This window comes from Fulvia fulva, chromosome 3 (assembly GCF_020509005.1).
Source record: "Fulvia fulva chromosome 3, complete sequence".
In the NCBI taxonomy this organism is placed as follows: Eukaryota; Fungi; Ascomycota; class Dothideomycetes; order Mycosphaerellales; family Mycosphaerellaceae; genus Fulvia; species Fulvia fulva.
Window position 1 is genome coordinate 6201416 of NC_063014.1, and position 21023 is coordinate 6222438.

At 45.0% G+C, this 21023-nt stretch overlaps 3 protein-coding genes across 3 annotated transcripts; 2 read left to right on the forward strand and 1 right to left on the reverse strand.

Annotated features, from left to right (window-relative positions):
* Positions 1-14654: 14654 nt before the first annotated feature.
* Positions 14655-16716, reverse strand: CLAFUR5_08789 (uncharacterized protein; the record flags this gene model as incomplete). Its single annotated transcript, XM_047907937.1, has 12 exons — positions 14655-14977; positions 15056-15119; positions 15182-15262; positions 15316-15404; positions 15460-15520; positions 15576-15657; positions 15711-15938; positions 16006-16087; positions 16140-16272; positions 16331-16427; positions 16490-16606; positions 16664-16716. The coding sequence occupies 12 exons, from the start codon at positions 16714-16716 to the stop codon at positions 14655-14657; spliced, it is 1410 nt and encodes a 469-aa protein (XP_047760008.1).
* Positions 16717-18189: 1473 nt separating this feature from the next.
* CLAFUR5_08790 (Asp-hemolysin) lies at positions 18190-18832 on the forward strand (the record flags this gene model as incomplete). The annotated part of the gene is made up of 3 exons (XM_047907938.1): positions 18190-18219; positions 18287-18426; positions 18496-18832. The coding sequence occupies 3 exons, from the start codon at positions 18190-18192 to the stop codon at positions 18830-18832; spliced, it is 507 nt and encodes a 168-aa protein (XP_047759508.1).
* Positions 18833-19198: 366 nt separating this feature from the next.
* Positions 19199-19996, forward strand: CLAFUR5_20267 (Sphingomyelinase; the record flags this gene model as incomplete). Its single annotated transcript, XM_059463103.1, has 1 exon — positions 19199-19996. The coding sequence occupies one exon, from the start codon at positions 19199-19201 to the stop codon at positions 19994-19996; it is 798 nt and encodes a 265-aa protein (XP_059318948.1).
* Between the last annotated feature and the right edge of the window lie 1027 nt (positions 19997-21023).

Sequence of the window (21023 nt, forward strand, 5' to 3'; positions counted from 1 at the left end):
TGTCCTTAATCAAGCTTTAAAGTGCCTTAGAACCTATCTCTTATAATCCTTATCCTAAGGATCTTCGTAGGTTTACTAAGATCTTTAATCTTAAACACTTTTCTAAGCTTAGCCTTAAACTACTAAACATCTAATAGCTTCGGAGCTACAATAGGTATATTATCTATATAGGTAAGGACTATAAGGTCTCTATCCGTATAGATAAGTAGGTATAGATCTACCTAGGACTAGGTAAATCTAATCTTCTCTAGCTTCGTAATAAAGAGCTTGTTCTAGTCTCTAGCTACTTACTTAAGCCTATAAAGGCTTCGTAGGACCTTAAATACTATGTTTAGAGGTGCTTTAACTCCTAGGGATAGGATTATATAGATGTCTTTAAGAAGGCTACTTTAGGTAAAAGTATTATTTATATCTACTAGGTGTATCTCGAGATCTCTCTTACATACTACTGCTATAAATACTCGGAGAGTATTATGTCTAACAGTAGGTATAAAGATCTCTTCGAAGTTAATCCTATATTTCTATAAAAACCCTCTTATAACTAGTCTTGCCTTGAACTTCTTAATAGCTCTACTAATTATTCTTTTTATATTAAAGACCTACCTAGAAGTAATTAGATTCGTACCCTTTAGCGGTATATGTTATAGTCTCCCTACAGAGTATATAGAAGGTGGGGACAGAAGAGCCTTAGAGTGCTCAGAAGTCGTTAAGAAGTAACAGTCTAGCTTAGTATATAAGCGCCAAGAATCATATGCCCCGTAATATTCACTACGGGACCTAGCCCTCCAAATTCACTACTCTACTAAACCTTAATAGATTTACTTCGGCTCGTGACTATATAACTTACGGCACTCCCGCGAGCACCCGCGACTACGCTAGACCCTAGAAGAAACACGTAGAAGACTCGGAACGTAGGGCAGGTTAGAAAAAGGGTTTGAGCAAAGCTACTAAGCGCGGCTTCGTACGGGTTAGCCCTATTAATGCGGGGACACGTACTCGCGAGGGTCGCGTATAAATATCTAGCCTTCCCTAGGCCTCTCTTACTTTCTTCGTCTTTCGTTTTATGTAGCAATTCTACTATACCCTTTATATCTACACTTCGTACCTATATTCTCGCTTTTACTCTTATATCTTATAGGCTAGGCTCTTGCCCTAACACCCCTCTCTTCTAGGTACCTAGGTCCTTCGGGGTATTAAGGGCAATTACGTTACTCGCTATTAAGTCGAGTACTTCGTCGGCTATAGGGTACGGCTATATAAGGCTTTCCTAGGAAGGGTAGTATATATTAAAGTCTCCTACTACGATATAGTACCCTTGTCTCTTAAGCGTACTATCTAGGTGTCTATAGACCCTAAGGTCGCGGCTAGACCTCGAGGCTAGCGGTTATATATATAGGTTATATATCTAGGTACTATCTACGTAGAGAGAGGTAATATCGCCCCCGCCTTCTTCGTCTACGTAGTACACTACCTCCTAGTCGGATTCTAGTATATCCTTGCTAATATAGAAGTACGTACGGGGTCTACCGTCGCCTCGTAGGTATATCGTATAGCCTAGTAACTTATAGGTCGTTAGTCTCTTATAGTACGGGTTAATCTATAGCTCCTAGATTACTAGGACGTAGTAGACGTACGGGTCCGTCTCGTATAGGAAATAGTTCTAGACTATATCCTTACTATAGTTAACGTTATACTAGATAATACTAAGCGTGTCGAGGCTAGTTATCGGTATCGACAATCATTTCCTCTATAACGTCCTATATCCTACTGTCTTATACGTCCTAGTCTACGCCTATCGGCTATATACTTAAGGGGAGCCGGGCCTAGTTAGATTCCCTCGCCGTAGCTAGTAGAGTATATAGCCTCCCGTACGCCCTAGGTTACGTATCCTTTATATTGTTCTCGGCCCTAGGGCGCTTATACCCGACCGCCGCTAGCTAGTTCCGGTATAGGCTAGCCTTACGGTCGCCGTAGAATCTTAGGGCGACGGTTCTGTTTATAATTGCCTTGTTTTTCGCTAGTTTCCGCTATAGGCATTCCGCGCTATATAATAGGTAGTACCCCGGACAGTTCGCGTACCGTCTCGTAGCCGATATATAGTCCCTAGATATATAGTCTCCTATATAGTTCGGGTAGGCCTACTTGTTTATATACGTATAGGTTTAGTGTCTATACTATTAGTATTTAAAGTATTAGAGGACACGAAAGGATAAGGAGTACTTTTCTACTATCTTAAGGCTATATTGCTAGATTAGGCCTTGTTCTATTGCTAGATCCGCCGCTTTCGCGTCTTATAGCTATACGATTAGCGCCGAGGCCTTTTTACCTTCTAGCTATTTCCTATAGAGCCAAGTCGCCTTCTAGATTAGAGAGTTAAGAGTGACCGGGTTGTCCTCTTAGAGAGTACGTAGGTGACCTTAGTTACTTAGGTCGAACTCTTTAGGCATATCGTAGACTAGGATCGTAAATTACTTCGTTAAGACCTTCGCTAATACCGTAACCTTAGATACCTACTGTAGCTATACCTCTAGGTACCTCCTAGTAGTAGTAGAGCTAGTATAGATCTATAGAGTACCGTTAGACTATTAGTTCACTACGACTACCCCTAGTTAATTAATTCGTTAGGCGAGCCCCTTATTTAATAGCTTCGTAACTTCGGCCTAGTCTTCCTTTACTATAATACGGATCGTAACTATCTCGTATATTAGGCGGGGGCCTAGTATCGATACCGCGACCAATACCTAGCTATAGGGGTGTTGATTCCGGGTAGCCTTATTAATCGCCTAAAACGTCGTCCTTATTTCTTATTGCCCTCGGTAATACGATAGTACTAGCGCCGTACGTAGCTAAGTAATCATTACCTATAGAGACCGGTATAGGAGCTAATTGTCAGTTTCTATACTTTTTACGTCCTCTATAAGTTACTACTAGTTGTCTTAGGGGAGCTTCCTCTATAGAGCCGTAGGCGTAGGCGCTAGTAGTACCGTAGGCGCTAGTAGTACCGTAGCCTAGGCTACTATTACCTAGGAGTTACCTAATATAGCTAGGCACCTCCGCGGCGTTTAGAGCTAAAGAAATAGGGTGAAGAGAACTTTAAGCTGTCCAAATTAAATAAGGTAGAACTCCCTTAATTCTAGGGGTAGTAGCCTACTTTATAGATCGTTAGAATAGCCTTAATAAGGGCTTTCGAATATATCGTGTTTAACGATAGCCTAGTAATATATTAGGAACTAATAGGTAAAGATAATATTCCTTCCCGAGGATATATATATTTCGACGGTATATAGTAGAATAGCTTTTAGTTTTAAAGGTATCTTATTCCCTAGGATTAGAGACGTAGTCTCTTATATCTATATAGGGGGAATCTATATCTCTAGCCCCTACTCCTTTCCTAACGCCTTAGTAGTTTTACCTATATTTTACTATACGACGACGATCTCTATAGTAGTCTCGTACTAACGCTATACTAGTGTCTCGACTAATACGACATGCCTACCGACCTATATTCGAAATACTAAAAAATAGATAGATAGATTTGTTATTCCCCTATTCTAGGACCCTATTCGGCCTATATAGATATATATCTATTGTTATATATAAAGGGAAACCCGAATAGGTAAAAACCCTTCCCGCCCCGACCTCTCCTTATCTAGATTAGCTTTCCCTCTAAACGTACGTAATCTATATTACTACCCCGTTAGCCCCCGCTCCTAGCCGGTCTCGTCGCGCTACGCCGTATCCTCTCTTCCTATACTACTCCTACGAGGCGGTACTACTCTAGCTAGCCCTTCTCTAGTATCTAGTTCGTAATACGCCGTAGGTCCTTAACGTTATTAAGAAGTGCCCTAATCGTCCGGTTCCTCGCCTTTACTATCTACTCCCTCCTTCCTAGCGACTACCTCGGATAGACGAGGAGTACGTACCGTATATACTAGGAGTAATAGCCGTAGGGGTAGCTAGTATTCGTATATTCTAGAGCCTTCCTCTACAATAGATACCCCTAGAGGCCGATATATTCGCTTCGTAGTTAGGTTACTATACTACTCTATAACCTTATAAGGCGGTAGTAGATAAGCTTCGGGGGGTGCTTAACCGCGGATTTTGTAGCTAACTATTCCTTAGGTTGTCCCGCTAGCTAAGGGCGTCTACTATACCCTGTAACCTAGTTGTTCTACCTCTCTTTCTATAGTTACTCTATAAAAGATTTTTTATCCTCCTATTATATTACTAGCTATTCGTCCCTTACCCGGTATTTCGGCTCGTTTCCGGGTCGAATGCCCTTATACGCTAGTACTAATTCGCGGGCCCTTACGACTACACTAGCGATAACCTTCTATAATAGGTACTATACCGACTTACCTAAGTAGGAGGTCCGTAGTCCCCGGATATATAGGTCGATCGGCGGTATAGCGGTCTCGTACTTAAGTATCCTTATTAGTATCGACTTATATACCCCGGTGACCTTCCTTAGGCATTAGTTTTAGATCTTCGCTAACGGCGCGACGAGTCCCTTTAATAGGTAGGCCCTCTCGCCTAAGGACTATACTTAGCTACTATAGGTAAGGACTAGCCGTATAATAGCCGTATATAGAAGTCGTAACTACCGAAAGTCCGCCCCCTATATAGACGTAGTAAGCCTCTAGTATAATGCTATATTCTGTTTAGCTTTCCGTAATATTACCTATACGTACTTCCTCTACCGTAGCGCTAGGTCTACCTATAGTCCGAGGATCCTAAGCTAATTTACCGGGTTAGTTATATATCCCTATATCTAGATAGAAGCTTATATATTATAGAACCGTAGCCGGCGCGTAAAGTATATTAGATTGTACTTTTCTAGGGCAAACCAAACCCTATACCTCCTAGCCTAGTCCTCGGAGATCTTGTACTTCTCTTCTAGTAGCCTATAGTTCTCCTTAGTCGAGGACGACTACGCTAGGATATTCGTGTCGTCTACGAAGCCGCTCGTAGCGGTGTTCTAGGATTCTAGGGCTAGGAGTAGCGTCGCTATAAAGAAGAGGAATAGGATAGGTACTAGCGTTAAGCCTTACGGGATTCTAGTATAGACTACTTAAAATAGGCTTTTATACTAACCGACTAGGATCGACGTACTACGGTTTTAGAGGTAGGACCGTACGAAGTTAATAAGCTACTTAGGGAGTCCTTTCGACCTTAGGATATAGAGTAGCCGCGGGTATAATACGTAGTCGAAGGCTCCCGATATGTCTAGACTAAGTAAGGATACTACCTTATCCCTATTCCTATACTAGATAGCCTTTACCTAAGAGGTAATAAGTTCTATCGCGGATAGCGTCGACCGCTATAGGCGCGTACCTATCTAGGTGTCCGGGAGTAGGGAGTACTCCTCTACCGCCTCGGAGAGTCTCGTTATAACTAGCTTCTTAAGCGCCTTCCTAAGAGTATTAAGGAGCGTAATTAGGCGGTACGACTTTACCTACGTATAGTCTTCCTTTTACGGCTTACGTAGGACTACTATCGTCGATTGTTTAAATGCCGTTAGGTAGTATCCGGTCTATAGGTAGGCTTTAAAGATCGCTACGACTACTAGGGCTAGTTGATCTCTATACTTCTTTAGTAGTTCGTTTAGGATCCTATCCGGCCCCGGGGCTTTCTTTGCCGGTAACTTCCTAAGTATAGCGATAACTTCTCCCTCGGATATATTCTATTAGACCGCGATACTAGGGGCTAGGGGAGTAGAGCTATTTATGTTGCTTAGATTAGCCTCGACTAGGGGCGGGAAGAACTTACTAGCTAGTAGACGCGCCTTAGCCTCGGGGTCGCTAACCGGGCTACTAGGCGATTATAGCGCTAGGATAGAGAAGGAGGGGCCCTATATAGGGTCCTATCGGGCCTATTTTGCTAGCTTCTATATCCTCGCTAGCTTGTTAGCGATTTCTTCTACTATAGCTCTCTAGCCGACTACTTTCTCCCTCCGTATTATAGCTTTCTTCTATTAGTATACCTCTCTATATACGTTCTAGACCTCCTCGCTATAGCTACTCGTCTATACCCGGCGGGCTCTCCTTACTTCTCTTACTATCGTAGTGTACTTCGGCGTCTAGTATAATTTAGACTATATCGTTAGTTAGGTAAGCGGAACGTAAAGCAAGGTCGCTTTTCTTATTTCGTCTATTAACCCTTAGACTACCTCGTCTATCTCGTCTTTACTATTATATTACTACTACGCGATCTAGACTAGCCTCTTGGAGTCGTCGAGTAAGGAAGGAATTGTATTTAGTAAGCTAGCTACGAGATAAGGTAATAAGTCTTAACCGCGCTTTCCTACTTATCTAGTACTACCGTATAGTCTCGTTTCGAGAGGTTAGCCCGGAGCGAAAGCTTCCCTCTACGCCCTCCCTCTCTATTTACTCCTTAAGCTAATATCTACCTCTATAGGCCTAAGCCCTTTAGTGCTCTCTATTAACCGATATACGTATCCGTCCTCTCGGGCTATATAGATAGTATTAGCCGTCGCTACTAGTATATACTACGCCCTAGGTTTTGACGCCCTTCGCGTTACCGTAGCCTATCTCTAGAAAGCGGCCGTCTATACCTCGTAGGTTTGCTCGGGGTACACACTACGCCGGGTAGCGTACTCCTTACGTTTCTACCTACTAACTAATATAAAGTTCCTTATTACCCTACCCTTGATCCTCCGCGATTATAGAACTAATCCACTTGTATTATACGCCTTTTCCCCGTCCTAATAGCCGTCTTTTCCTTGCTTAGGCTATCGTCTTTTCCTCGTCGTAATCTACTATATTAGACTAGGTACGTCGTATAGCGGGATAGGTAGTACCTTAGGCAAAACTCTCGTTCCTATACTAGGTACTTAATAGGCCCTTATAGGCTTTGTCGCGTGTCTACCTACCTACCGTATTGCCCGCTAGTAAACACTAGATCGTTTCGTAGTCCGCTCGACGCCGTCGTATAGTCCGCTTAGTTATTGTTCTATAGTCCGCTCGTCTAATATTCGTCGCTTAGCCCGCTCGGTTTACGGTCTCCGGAGGTAAAATTTTTATACTTATACTAGAGGTGTCCTATCTAGCGTATAGGCTACGGTTCCGCGCCCTTCTTATATATAGAAAGAAGAGGGACTCGCTCCCGACACGAGTATACGCTTGTCGGATAGTTTTTATACCCGTTTTACTAGTAGTCCTCTATTCGCCGCGGCTTCGCCTACGTTACGCGCCCGTCGCGCCTACGACGCTCTAGCGTAAGAATACTTAGCTCTCTCGTAGTAAGACGAGAGGTTCGTAGCCGACACTACGTATAGGTGATTCTCGTCGTCGACTAATACTAAAAAATAATAAATCTAAAATCTTTAGATTCCCGTATTTTTACCTTATAGAGAGATTCTTTTATAAATCCTACCTTGCTTCTAAGGTCGCCTCCTAGCTCTATATATCTTAGTAGTACCTCTATATACCCCCGCTATATAATTAACTACTAAAGGTTAATAAGATTTAACGTATAAATTCTAGAGTCTAAAGGGGCCCTTAACTCGTTAATACTACTAGTAGCTCGGAAGCGCTTTACGCGTACGCTAATAGTAGAGCGAGAGCCTCTATAATATTATTAAGTAATAGACCGCGAATAAGAAGTATCTTAATCTAACTATTATCTTTAGAGATAAGCGGAGCTTTAGAATAGTAACGGTAAGGTATAGTAGCGCTAATACTACCTAGGACTACGGTATAAGGCTATATGCTCAGAATATATAGGTCATAGGGTCAATATTAGGTGCTTAGGGGGATTAGTAATTAGGGCTTACTAGTCAAGCCCTAAGTATAGGTATCCCTCCTAGAACACCTATACTATTAACTAGCGATACTATATATAGATATACGCTATCCTATTAGGTCCTTCTTTATTTATATAATCTATAATTCCTATCTTCTACAGCTACGCAATTCGTGTCCTGTTCTTAATAGGTTATAAGCCCGGGTTAGCCTTTAGGTCTTATAGATTAAAGTCGTAGTAGTTATTCCTCTATAATACTAAAAGGGAGGGCAGGCTAGAGGCCGCCTCCGCATTACATAGGAAGCTATAGCTCGCTATAGGTGTATGTTAGTCGTGAAAGAGCCTAGTGAGGCACTGTCAAACTTTGACTAACTTAGAGGGTTGGAAGAGAAGCCTATGCCAATACCTTAGAAAGGTGGGCGAGCCTACTAGGAAGAGTTGCTCTTAGGACATCGCGTTGTCCTCACCAACTAACTGTTCCGTCTGAGAGAGCCGTAGTGTCTCAGAACACCCTCCCCTAAGAGAGCTACAGACAGTGTCTCAGAAACACGATCCTTACGACCGACTTTCCTCGCTTTCTAGTGGACAGCCATTCTCTCTACCATCAACCTCGCGTTCGGTTCACCTCCTATCGATCCGATCGCGTACGAACGAATACCTTTCTTCTGTAGGTAGCCATCCTGTCCTACATATAAAAGCATAGAGGAAACTGGACATAGCACTCTTGGTAGGAGGAGAGCAGCACCTATCCTACCCAAGGACAACTAGAGGATATGGTTCTCATTGATGCAAGACCATCTTGAATCTCAAGATGTGCTTTGGGTTATAGATAGAAGCCATCTATCATCAAGCACACCTAGCTCCTTAACACCATCTGAGTCATCAGATCCCTTACCTGGACTTGAAGAGTCAAGATACAGTCCAGTTAGGAGGAAAGGAAATGTAAAGGCAAGATATAAGATCTTCATCTGCCTTTCACAAGATGACTAAGATGAGGTGTTAGAGATGAGACAAGCTGGAGAGATCTGGCTCAAGATGAGGGCAGAGTACAGCAAGGTTTATACTATATATACAATGACAGTTGTTCAAGAATTGATCAACTTCAGAATGATAGATGGCATGACCATCAGACAGGCCTGGGTCCACCTTAGCAATCTTGTAAGAAGGATTGCTGAAGTTGACCTAGCAGAGGCTCACTACAGAGAGCCTACAAGGAAGCTGAAGCATCTGCTTCAAGCCCTGCCTGAGGTGTATCTTGAGACCAAGAACACTATCCTAGCCTAGCCAGGACTGTCATATGAAGATTGTCTACAACTGCTTGAGTCACATGAATCCAGGCTAGAAGTTGCATCCAAGGAAACAGCAATGTTTGCAGGAATAGGTTTCCAGGGCAAGATCACCTGCCATCTCTGTGATGGTGATCATGTGATCAAGGATTGCCCACACCTCTCTGGAGCCAAGCATGCTGTCAGGAAGGACAAGCTCAACAGAGGAAACACCTCTGTTGCAAAGAGACAATCATCACCACCAAGAAGGAGGTCCCCATCCCTAAGCCTGAGGGACATCCTAGTGGTGATGAAGGACCTTACAAGGAAGAGCCTATGCAACCCAGGAAGACGCATCAGACCCTGAGACACCATCAGAGGATGATGAAGTTGATGAGGTTGCCCATTCAACTGTGGAAGCCAAAAGCAAGTACCCCTCCTCAAAGTGGTTGCTTGACTCTTGTGCTTCATCCCATATGACTGACCAGGATTCACTTTTCAGGACCCTGAAACCTCTTCAGAAGAGGAAGTGGATCAAGGTTGGGGGTGGCTACCTACATGCCATACATAAGGGGAGTGCAGTGATGGGTGGTCCTTCTGGCAAGCAGATTGTCTTGAAGAATGTTTTGTTTGTTCCTAGCCTTGGAGTTAGCCTTGTTTCTTGGAATCAGTCCAGCCAACAATTTGCTGTCCAACCACCTAGTTTCACCCTCAAATCCCTTTCTGGAAAACCTGTTGTCCAGACAAAGCTGAGAGGGGGTGTTCCATTCATTTAAAGTGTTTCAGAGCAGCTTGAAGCTATGCCTCAAGCATATGCCTCTCTACAGGAGCATGACTTGGATCTGTCCAAGTTAGGTACACATTTTGAGTGTGATTTGGAACAGGCTATGACTGCCACTGAGTCCCAGGACCAGTGGGAGCTATAGCATAGAAGATGTGCACACCTTAGCAAGGGACTGCTAAGAAACCTGCATAGAGTCACTGACAAGAAAGATCCCATTCCTGTTCCTTCTGAACACCAGAACTGCAAGATCTGCTCCCTTGCAAACATGAGGAAGTTCAAAGGACCTGCCACAGAGAGGAAAGGAGAGAGGCTGGCCCTCATCTCCATTGACATCTGTGGGCCTTTTCACGGTGCAGTCTCAAGACTTGGCTTCAAGTACTGGCTTGAGATTGTAGACAACTTCTTAAGGAAGAAGTGGGTGATCCCTTCGAAGGCTAGGAGTGATGCTCCTACAGCTCTAAAGGAATGGAAGGTTCAGGTAGAGAATAGCTCAAGGTGTTTTCTATCTACAATCCGTAGTGATGGTGCAAGGGAAATTCTTTCCTTGCTAAAACAGTAGGAGAAAGAGTTTGGCATTCAGATGGACACAACTGATGCCTACAACTCACTTCAGAATGGACCTACGGAAAGGTCAATCCAAGCCTCTGAGAATACAGTGAGAGCTATGCTTGAGGACTCAAATATCCAGTTGAATTCTGGCTAGAGGCCCTTATTGCTCAAACTGTGGTCAGAAACAGACTTCCAAATGGACCAATAATAGATGGTACTACTCTTTTACTAGAAGAAGCCTTCACTGGCCAGGTACCATCAGTTGACCATTTGAGAGTCTAGGGATGTAAAGCAGTGGTCTGTGTAGACCCGAGATCCCAACCTCAAGGCTTGAGAAGTGACGAGCTCATGAATAGGGGTAAAGAAGTTGTCTTTGTTGTCTATGTGGAGGACACCACAAAGAAATGGCTCTTCTGGGAGCCTGACATGAAAGCCATCAAAACACACGGGCAAGTTGACTGGTTTGAGAATGAGAAGGGGGGTGATATGGATCTTGGCATCACCTTCACAAACCAGTCAAGCAGAGCCCTGAAGAGAAACCCCGTTGGAAGACCTCCTGCTCAGGTCTCCAGTTCATCAATGCAGCCACAGCAGCTCCAGGCAAAGCCTCTGTTTGTGCAACTTCCCCAACCTCCAAAAGACATTAGAGTGTACCAGAAGAGTGGAGTAGAGGGGACTCCAAGAAAAGAAAAGGAAGAGGAACTTGTTCAGGAGGATCAACCTCAACAGCCACCTCAGCTTGTAGGCAACAAGAGGTCAAGGGGGGATGAAGATGATGGCTCTGCTGAGCATAAAGCCAAGCATCATAGGGCATTGATTGCTCAGATGTTTCATTTTGATCCAACTATAAGCTAGGTTGAGGAAATCCTGAATGATGTGGAGGGATATGCATTTGCTGCTGTTAGGCAGGCCATAGCCTACTAGCAGGAAGTGCTAATCCCAAAGTCCTATAAGGAGGCAGTGGGAGACCCCAATCGGGGACATATATAGAAAGAGGCAATCCAGAAAGAACTTATTGCCGTAGGAAGCACTAACACCTTGGATCCAGTTGTACCACCAAGGGGTGCAAACCTGGTTACATCTAAGTGGGTTTTTGATGTGAAAAGAATGATCAGTGGAGCCATTGAAAAGTTCAAGGCAAGACTTGTTATAAGAGGGGTTTCACAGAAATATAGTGTTGACTTTGAAGAGACCTTTGCACCTACTGTTAGGCATAATACCCTTAGGGTCTTCATGGCTGTAGTATGTAAGAGAGATCTTGAGATGCACTAGGTGGATGTGAACAATGCTTTCACCGAAAGCAGCCTTCTTGAAGACATCTACATGATCCCACCCCTAGGTGTTGAAATTCTACCAAATATAGTCTTTAAGGTCCTTAGAAGCCTATATAGACTGAAGCAAGCAGCTAGAGATTGGAACAAGCTCTGTGTTGCTAAGCTAGAACAGATTAGATCCACCTAGTCCTAGGTAGATCTATGCCTACTCATCCACAGAGGAAGAGACATCATGGTCCTCACCTATGTGGATGACATCCCCATTGCAGCTCTAAAGCTGTTAGATGTTCAGTGGTTCAAGGCTGAATTTAGAAAAGTGTTCAAGATCAAAGATCTTAGGGAACCTAAGAAGATCCTTAGAATGAGGATTACAAGAAACAGGTCCCAAGGTACTGTAAGGCTTGATCAAGGACACTTCATCCAAACTAACCTTGCCAAGATGGGCATCTCTCCAGAGAAGGCCACACCCACACTCTCACCTATAGACAGCTATAAGGATCTGAGACCTTCAGCTACCATGGATGAGAGGTGCAACAAACAGGAGTACCAGAGTTGCAATGGTACCTGGATGTGGCTAATGACAATGACAAGGCCAGACCTTGCTTTCCCCCTTAGAAGAATCAGCTCATATGTTGCTAACCCATCAAAGCAACATCTTAGAGCTTTGAAGAAACTCTCCAGATATCTGAGATTATACCTAGACCTAGGCTTGATGTACAGAAGAGGAGAAGGTATTCTCTAGGGATACTCAGATTCTGATTATGCTATAGACAAGGCAGATAGAGTCTCAATCCTTGGACATGTGTGGTTCCTTTGTGGATCACCTATGTCCTAGATAAGTAGGAAGCAGAAGTCTGTTGCCACATCAATAGTGGAGGCTGAGTTCATGGCCATGAATGCAGCAGCCAAGCAGTCACAGTATCTTGCTACAGTCCTTAGAGAGATAAGGTGTCCTGACCTAGTTAGAGAGTGTTCATTCTAACCTAGGATCAAGGCAAGCAAAAGTACTGTTGATGAGCTGAGACCCGTGAAGCTTATAGGTGACAACTAAGCAGTTTTGACCTTTGTCAAAGATGCCTATGTCCATAACAGGTCAAAGCATATTGATGTGGCATACCACTATGTCAGGAATCTCTAGTAGCAAAGGAAGATTGTAGTGGATTACTGCCACATAAAGGACATAGTTGCTGATGGGCTGACTAAGCCCCTCAATAGCTAGCAGTTTCAAAACTTTGTCAGGCAGCTCTAGCTTATATAAGGGATTGTTTGAGACCTTCTGACCTGAGTGGGAGTGTTGAGAACATGCAGGTCATAGGGTCAACATTAGGTGCTTAGGGGGATTAGTAATCAGGGCTTGCTAGTCAAGTTCTAAGTACAGCTGTCCCTCCTAAAACACCTACACTATTAACCAGCGATACTGCACATAGATATACGCTATCTTATTAGGTCCTTCTTCATTTATATAATCTGTAATTCCTATCTTCCACGGCTACGCAATTCGTGTCCTATTCTTAATACTATATATTATAGTCATAGCGATAGTAAGGTATATAGATATATTAGGATATCTATATATAGATGATATAAGGATCTACTATAAAAGCGTATTTAAGGTACCTACCTCTACTAAGGTCGAGGTAATTTTACTTTCTAGAATAGAATAATCTATAACTATAACGTGCTTTACTACTAAGCGGGCTATACTACCGAGCGGGCCACTTTTACTAAGAACTATACTACTTCTACTTTAATTACGACGGTATCTTAACACGACGACGTCCTATAGAATCGTTACTAGGAGGACAATTCCTCTTTAGATTCTTCGCTATCTAGTAAGTCTACTTAATAGGTACGTACGTTATGTCCCGACTCGCTATATCGCTTATAGTATCGTAGCCTTAGTACTAGCCAAACACTATCTAGCGACTCTCTACTTACTTCCTACCTCCTAGTATCCTCTAGAGGTATTAATTACGACGCCTTATCGAAGGTTAGAGACCCTCTAGACTAAATATACTTGCGCTTTCGTGCTTTCCGCTATATAAGGGCCTCGTTAGACTTACGTAGCTTACTAATCTCGCTTTGTATAAGAGCTATCTAAAGCGCTATTTCTCTACTCCCTCTCTATTACCCTATTAAACGACCTTCCCCTTTCTACTACGCCTTTCTGAACCCGTAACGACGCTCTAAGACGTAATGACACCTATTATAAACCCTATCTCGTCGAAGTTATAGGTGTCCTAGTTAAGGATACTATACTTCTCCTTTATATTACGTATAAGTAAGAACCACTTCTCGATAACGTCTAGATCTTCTATTAGGGCTCGCTAACGATCGTATCTACGTGTTATACGAACCTTTAGCTCACAATACCTCCTATTGAACCTGTCTGTCCAATTGAGACTAGCGGGCTTAAGACTCTTCTCTTGTAGTAATAAATTGGCTATTGCTCGTATACTAGCCTTTGATAGCGGGAAACCTCTAAGATCTAGCTCGTGTATATACTCAAGTATCACCCTCTGTTCTAGCTCTATAAGCTTCTACGAATTGGGCTCGTAGTCACCCCGAGGAGGTCGTCTATTCAATCGATACCCTAGTATAGTTCGAGACGCGTCGTATACCTTTGTAGCAAGTCGATTCGTGATTATCGCGTCGCGTTTCGTGGCCTAGACAGCTAAGGTCAGTTTGGCCTCGTTTGAAGACAATACACGCTATAATGGTGGTTGTATAGCTATATCTATAGAAGTGGTACAGTTCTTAGCAAAAGTGGCCCGCTCGGTAGTATGGCCCGCTCGGTGGTGAAGCACGTTACATAATGTTCTTTCTAAGCTATAACTATAACGAAGCCCTAGACACTCTTTAGTTTGAGAATTAAACACGAGTTTAAGCTACTATAGATTACGATTCGAGTCGAGAAATCCGTCATCAGAGAATGCGTAATGCTATCCTAGTATATACCACGTGCTCCAATTCGTAATCGCCCTAATTCTATCGTGTTAGAAAGTATCTACCTCCAGACTAAGACTCAATATAAAAGCTGAACTCGTCCTCCCGACACGGCGTTGCATCCTTGAGCTCCAGCCTCACGATCCCCATCTCCGAAATAGGTTCAATGACCACTTTTCCGTTAACCATGTCGTTCATCTTCTTGTCGAAACCCCATAGCTGGCTTGTTTGCTCGTATCCCGGAGTAACAGTCTTTCTTCCTATGAGAGCGATGTACCTTTCATCGTTCAAGGCTCGACCAAAGATGATCTTTGTGGTGAACATGACCTGATCAAAGTCATAAGCCTCGAAACTGAACAGTTCGGTGGCCTTAGAGTGTCGATGGTCATCGATGACTGTGTTCGTAAGTATTGTGTATACATGTTATACAGCTGTATCTACTTCAAACAGGGAAAGGGCTGTGAGCAACATACAGTGGGTTCTCCCGGCGTTAATGGGCATGGACTGAGCGATGAATTTAGTTTTCTTGACAGCACGCTGGGAACACAATGTCAGTGGGGATCAATCCCATAGTCTTGTTGAGTATTTCTAAGACTCACCAAGATTTCGTTCTGAAGAGCTTGCGGATCGTTGCCAGGCGGCGATCTAGCCTCCGCGGGCGTTTTGCTGACCTTCTCTACCTAGAAGCACGTTACATGTCACATTCGTGGTAATGAGAACTTCCAATGCTTACCCAGCTTCGATAGAGCTGTAGCTGCGTACTAAGCTTGGTGTCAAGTTGATCACGACCCGTTCTGCCATTAGTATAATGACTCGAATCAACTAGAGGACTTTTAGCTTCGTTTTGGCACATTTACCAAGAATCGGTAAACCGTACTCGCCCGCAGCATTGTCTGAATGACCAAGCACTCGGTAAAGTCGCCGAAGACGGGCCAACTCTGAATAAGAGATGTTAGTGAGAAGGTGCGTAGTAGCTGGATGCTCAACACATACTCGATCTTTGGCTTCGCTATAGTCAAGGGGCTGAAATGCGTTGTTGAAATTGGAAATGTTGGTATATCTTTCCAACAGCGCACTGTAATTGTGATCAGTGAGATTGAGCCATCAATTCAGCTGTAGACTTCTTACAATCGCTTGTAGGTGTGCTTTGGGGCATTGTTGTAAAAAGCGTCGGCAACTTCCTTGAGGCGTTGCATGTCATTGTCCGCCCCATCGGTCGCCTTTATCTCGGTAGGAGTTCCAACGTAGTGAAGGTAGATCTTGACCTCGGAGCTTTTGTGAATCTTCTCTATGCTTTCCTTCACTTCCGAAGTAATTTCCGCATTGGCACTGTATACCGGGAAGACAGTCTTGGCCCTACACACCAGGCTGTGTTAGGGCGGATCTCTATGTCACGGTGTCAAGATGTTGTTACAAGACTTACGCGACCTGGAGCTCATGAGAAGTTGACTTCTCGTTGGTGATTATGGAAACGCGAGCAAAGAGAGCCCCACCCTTGACAAACCCTGAACACTGTTAGCTGGAGGGACGCAACATCATGATCGGGGGAAATAGTACCGGAGATGAATCGGTCGCCGTATCTGCCCTGAGGATCGGAGGTTTCTTCCCAGTTGAACTCATACTTGGATGTCCCGCTCGGCTGACACTGAGCATCGACTTTGACTACATAGGTGAGCAGACTTTGCTTGATCTGAGAGCTTTATTAGGAAACGCACTCCCCTAAGTTCTTTCAGGGAGGTTGACAGTACCTCTGTTTTGTCGAGGAACTTCGAGTCAATTTTAGATTCTGAGCCCCATCCAGAAAGACCCGCACCAGCACTGATGTCGAGTGTCTGCAAAAGTTCGCTATTGGGGAAATGACGTTAGCTTGTTCTCTTCCTGTGAGGGGGTTGAACTAGTGGGAGTACTTGTAGTCTTTGACCTCACTCGATTCATATACGAGATTCATGGGGGTGTCTGGCGCCTGTGTCGCATTGACGGTCACGGCATCATGCACGCAAGTCTGCTGTAGGTAGGAGTTGTAACTAGAGGGTAGTAGTGGGTTAGCTTGGTTCCTTTGGGATATCCCTAAATGTGTTTACCCTTGGCCCTCAGTCATGCCATCGGCATATGGAACTCGTACTTGGCCGGCCATTGTTAGTTAGAAGTCAAGCAGCAACGCCGATATTGTAAGAACGACTTCGAAGGTCTCTTTACTTTTTCTCCTCTGACTACGCTCGCATGCTTTAAGAAGACATGCTCATGCCAATACCAGCTGACGAACAGAGTTCCCTCATTCCGTCAGTGGTCCGGTCATTGGTCAGACGTCTATCCCGTTTCTCTGATCGACGATTGCCGCCCGGACGATTAGTGATATGGATCCATCCATCCAAAATGGTACTACCAGTCAGACAGCTACAAACAATCACTCATGATCTCATTCGGCAGCGCTTACAAGGAGACACTGTCTCGGTAAGGCACGAACGCACACCGCTAAGTAGATACTGTGGGACACTCAGATGAAATACAGGGCTGTTGTCTGAGACGGCCTGCAGATAGGTCTATGATTGCTGCAGCTTAGCGAGAATGTCATGCATGAGCGTAGATTATCTTGTTCTATCGAAATAACGACCCCCCATTACCAAGATCCGTACCACTCTCTTGAGGGGGGAGCGGTCTGTGGAACGTTACCAGAGAAGACCCGCACATAGTTCCATGGTAGTTGTAGCTCAGCAGGGATGCTATGCATAATCGTAGATCATCCTGTCATATGAGAACAACGGCCCCACGTTACTACAACGTAAGAAGAAGACGTCTCTACCACTGTCTTGACATTGAGACTAGGTGCAAGAAGCTATCTCTCTATGTTGCAGCACCTCTTTCGACAACATGGTCCTCACGCCTGCAAGAGGGATAGTGACCGGGCCACCTGCCCGCGCAATAGACTCTCTGAAGGTGAACAATAGGCTTAAACAGATCCTATGCGGAACGTTGGCGCCGCTGCTACTAACGTGCGTAGGTTCGTACGGCCCGTCATAACCGGGTATGCGAGGCTGATTAGCCTACCTTTGTGCACTGGCGACGGCCGTGCGGTCCGTCTCCGCCGCCCTTGCGACGCCTGTCCCTGGTCTGTCAGCCTCGTCTTCCCGAATAAGGCTGTGCAAACTCCACAAAGAGCAGTCCGTGGGGTGTAAAACCCTGTCCGGGGGGAGAAACAGGATTGCCGGAGTCCCTGCTGGACGCAACCTTAAAGACAACGTCAGGCTGCGACAGTCGAACGCAGAGTGCCAGAATAGTGAATGGGCGGCTGAGACGGTAGTGTGATCGACTGATACCATTGAATACCGGTGAGACCATATGAAAAGCTAGGCTACTGGCCTAGGCATTTCCTGCATGCGGGGAGGGGCACCCGAAGCTCAGCTCCCCACTGTCTGTATCCGATGTCGTACTTAATGGCTCGTGTGCACTATCGTCCCCGCTCGGCATGGCATCGATGAAACAACTAGAACAGTGGCAATTCTTGGCTCATTCGTGCATGATCTTCACCGCTCCAAGACCCTAATACCCGCTACTGTAGCTAGAGCTTCACTGTCAACACTGTTCACTCGTGAGAAGAGAGAACTGGGCTATGACGCCGTTCAGTTCTTCAAACACTCGAGTATATAAGTCTCAACATCGCCCTCGCCTTAGTTGGTCACTTCCCAGACTTTCCTAATCACTTACAGTCTATCCTTTCAATTCCATTCTCTCAACAGAGATCACGCTCCATCTCCACAACGATGGCTTACAAGCAATGGATCGCTTTAAAGCTCCGAAGTCGCCTGCGTAAGGGTGACATCCGAGTTAAGGAGGCTAGGCTCGAATCGTAAATCCCTCTAGTCTTACCTCACTGTAGTAACCATGATTTCCAGCTAACCTACTTGAACTTATCTAGTGGCAAATTCTACCGGGGTAGCAAAGACAACGAGATCAGCAGCAGTGAAGTCAACAAGACAGTCATCCCACCCCAAGGTCAGGGCCTCGTGACTTCTTGCGGGCGTTCAGACGCGGCCATTGGCACCGAGGGCTATCTGACCATTTACGAATCGGACGGCGAGCACGAGACAAAGATCTGCCGGGTCTACTGGAGCGCACCCTGGGGTGCGTTCCCGAATATCTTGAACATCCTGGACTGGGACCCTAACACGTCCGATTACTCCATTTCGAAAGACGATGTGCAGCAGGACTCGACCATTGGAAACGTCGAGATCGTCTTTGCCAAGCTGGCATAAGACAAGAACAAGGGTGGCGTAGGTCCACATGTCCCGGACGTTTACCGTCGGGTAAATAGCAGACCCAGCAGGATAAGGATGGAGGTAGTGACTGCTCAGTCATCTGTCTCAGGCTTTGCATAGGTATATAAAGTAAACAGACCATCCTTCTGGAGCCTTCCACACATGCATCACTGAACTGCCTGACCAATATCAACATATACAAATCCCCTTGACATCTTGCTCTAGCCTTGCCGTAACGGATCTCCACTCCAACTGTCTCTCCTACAACCACAAAAGCACTTCAATCATTCGAGACAAGTCTCAATCACCGTCACCAGCATCCAAGAGTTTCACGAGCCTGCCCCTAAGCAAGTTCCTGACAATATGGACTCGACCCCTCGCCCATTCTTTGCAATCGCTCACCGTGTCCTCACAGACTACGGTATACGATCTGCCCTTTCGCACGGAGCAAATGCCATCGAGATCGACATGACTGCTTGGTCCAGTGGCTGGTGGGCGGACCATGATGGGCTGCCTACTAGCGCGGGCGACACTGCAGAGAAGATGTTCCAGATCGTTACAGAAGAGCGCAAGGCTGGCAAGAACATCATATTTGTCTGGCTGGACTTGAAGAATCCTGACTACGAACCCAATGCCAGCAGAAGGACAAGTGTCGAGGGACTCAGGAGGCTCGCTCGCGAGATTCTGCAACCTGTCGGAGTCAAGGTTCTCTATGGATTCTACAAGTCTACCATTGGCAAGAGGGCGTACTACTCGATACGCGGAGGCTTGAACGCCAATGAGGCTATCAATGTGGATGGAGATGTCACCATGGCTGAAAAGGAGCTCCAAAACTTGCCTCGAGGACAGCAGGTTTATTCAAATGGGTTTTTCGACCTTGCTTCAAAGTTTGAGGGTCCATTGGCCAATCTAACGGCGGCCTCTAAGTGCGCATCGTTTGGAAAGGTATTTGGATGGACACTTGCCAATCACAACGACAAGACAAAGGTCGCCCGACTTGTGAATGACGCCCATGTCGATGGCCTTATCTATGGTTTCAAGCACACGCACTACTACGATGACAAGGATACAAAGGCCGCGTTTGATGATATTACGCGCACTATACTGGCAGGTGACCGCTACCGCTTGGCGAACATCAATGATGATCCTTGGAGTGCATAGTCGTTGGGCGCGAATGAAGTTGAACAGGAGCTGAGGGCTAATCTTGCGAATGAATCGGTTTCAAGGACTCCTATCTCGAACAGGAGACCCTTACGCTTTATGTCCTGGTATACTCGTTATGTTAGGCCCTGGTCGCGAAACTGGCGAATGCCACTCAGGTGGACGAAGAGGTAATCGCATCGTGGAGCTAAAATGATATGTTGAAAAGCCTCCGTCCTTATAGAAATGAGCGAAGGGTAGCACCCGCAGCTCGAGAAACAACTTGTTCGCTATCGTCACGATGTTATCGTAGTGTCGCAGTCGTCGTTTGCCTCAGTTTCTCAGACACGCTACGAGAATTGATTGTAGGGCGGCACTATCTAATTAGACGGCGGTTAGCTCAATTCGCGTAGCGAGTCTAAGGTCAAACGGGCCATCCTTTAGTAAGCTTAATTAAGACTTAACCGCGGTAACAATATCGCAACTTTGCGTATCGACGACTCGACCTCGTACGATATCGATATATAGTATTACCGAAAGGGCTAAATTCCAAGAATCTCTTTATCCAAAAATTCTAGATTTTAAGGATCTTATAAAAGTCGAAGTACCCGAAAAACAATTCTACGATATCGAAGTATATAGATAGATAGATATTTTATTAAGCTGTTATAGTGCCCTTTAGCCTATATAGCTATACTATCTTGTTTTTGTATATATAGAGGGGAAACCGTATTAGTAAAAACCCCTCCTCCTTCCCGCCTATCTTTTCCTCCTAGTTGTCGTCTTAAATTTCCCTTATTAGAGGTACGCTAGTGTTATAGGCCTACTCTAATAACTACCCTATCTATAACCCCCCTAGCTTCCGCCTCTTATCTATCTACTCCTCCGTCTCGCTAGCGAGGCTAAACTACTAGAGGTATCCTTACTATAGTATCTACCGAGAGATTTGGCGAATATTACCTTTGTCCCTAATAATTAACTTATAGTCTCTCCTTCCCGCTTAGTACCTCTAATTTCCCCTACCTCTCGCCTACTACGGGCATCGTAG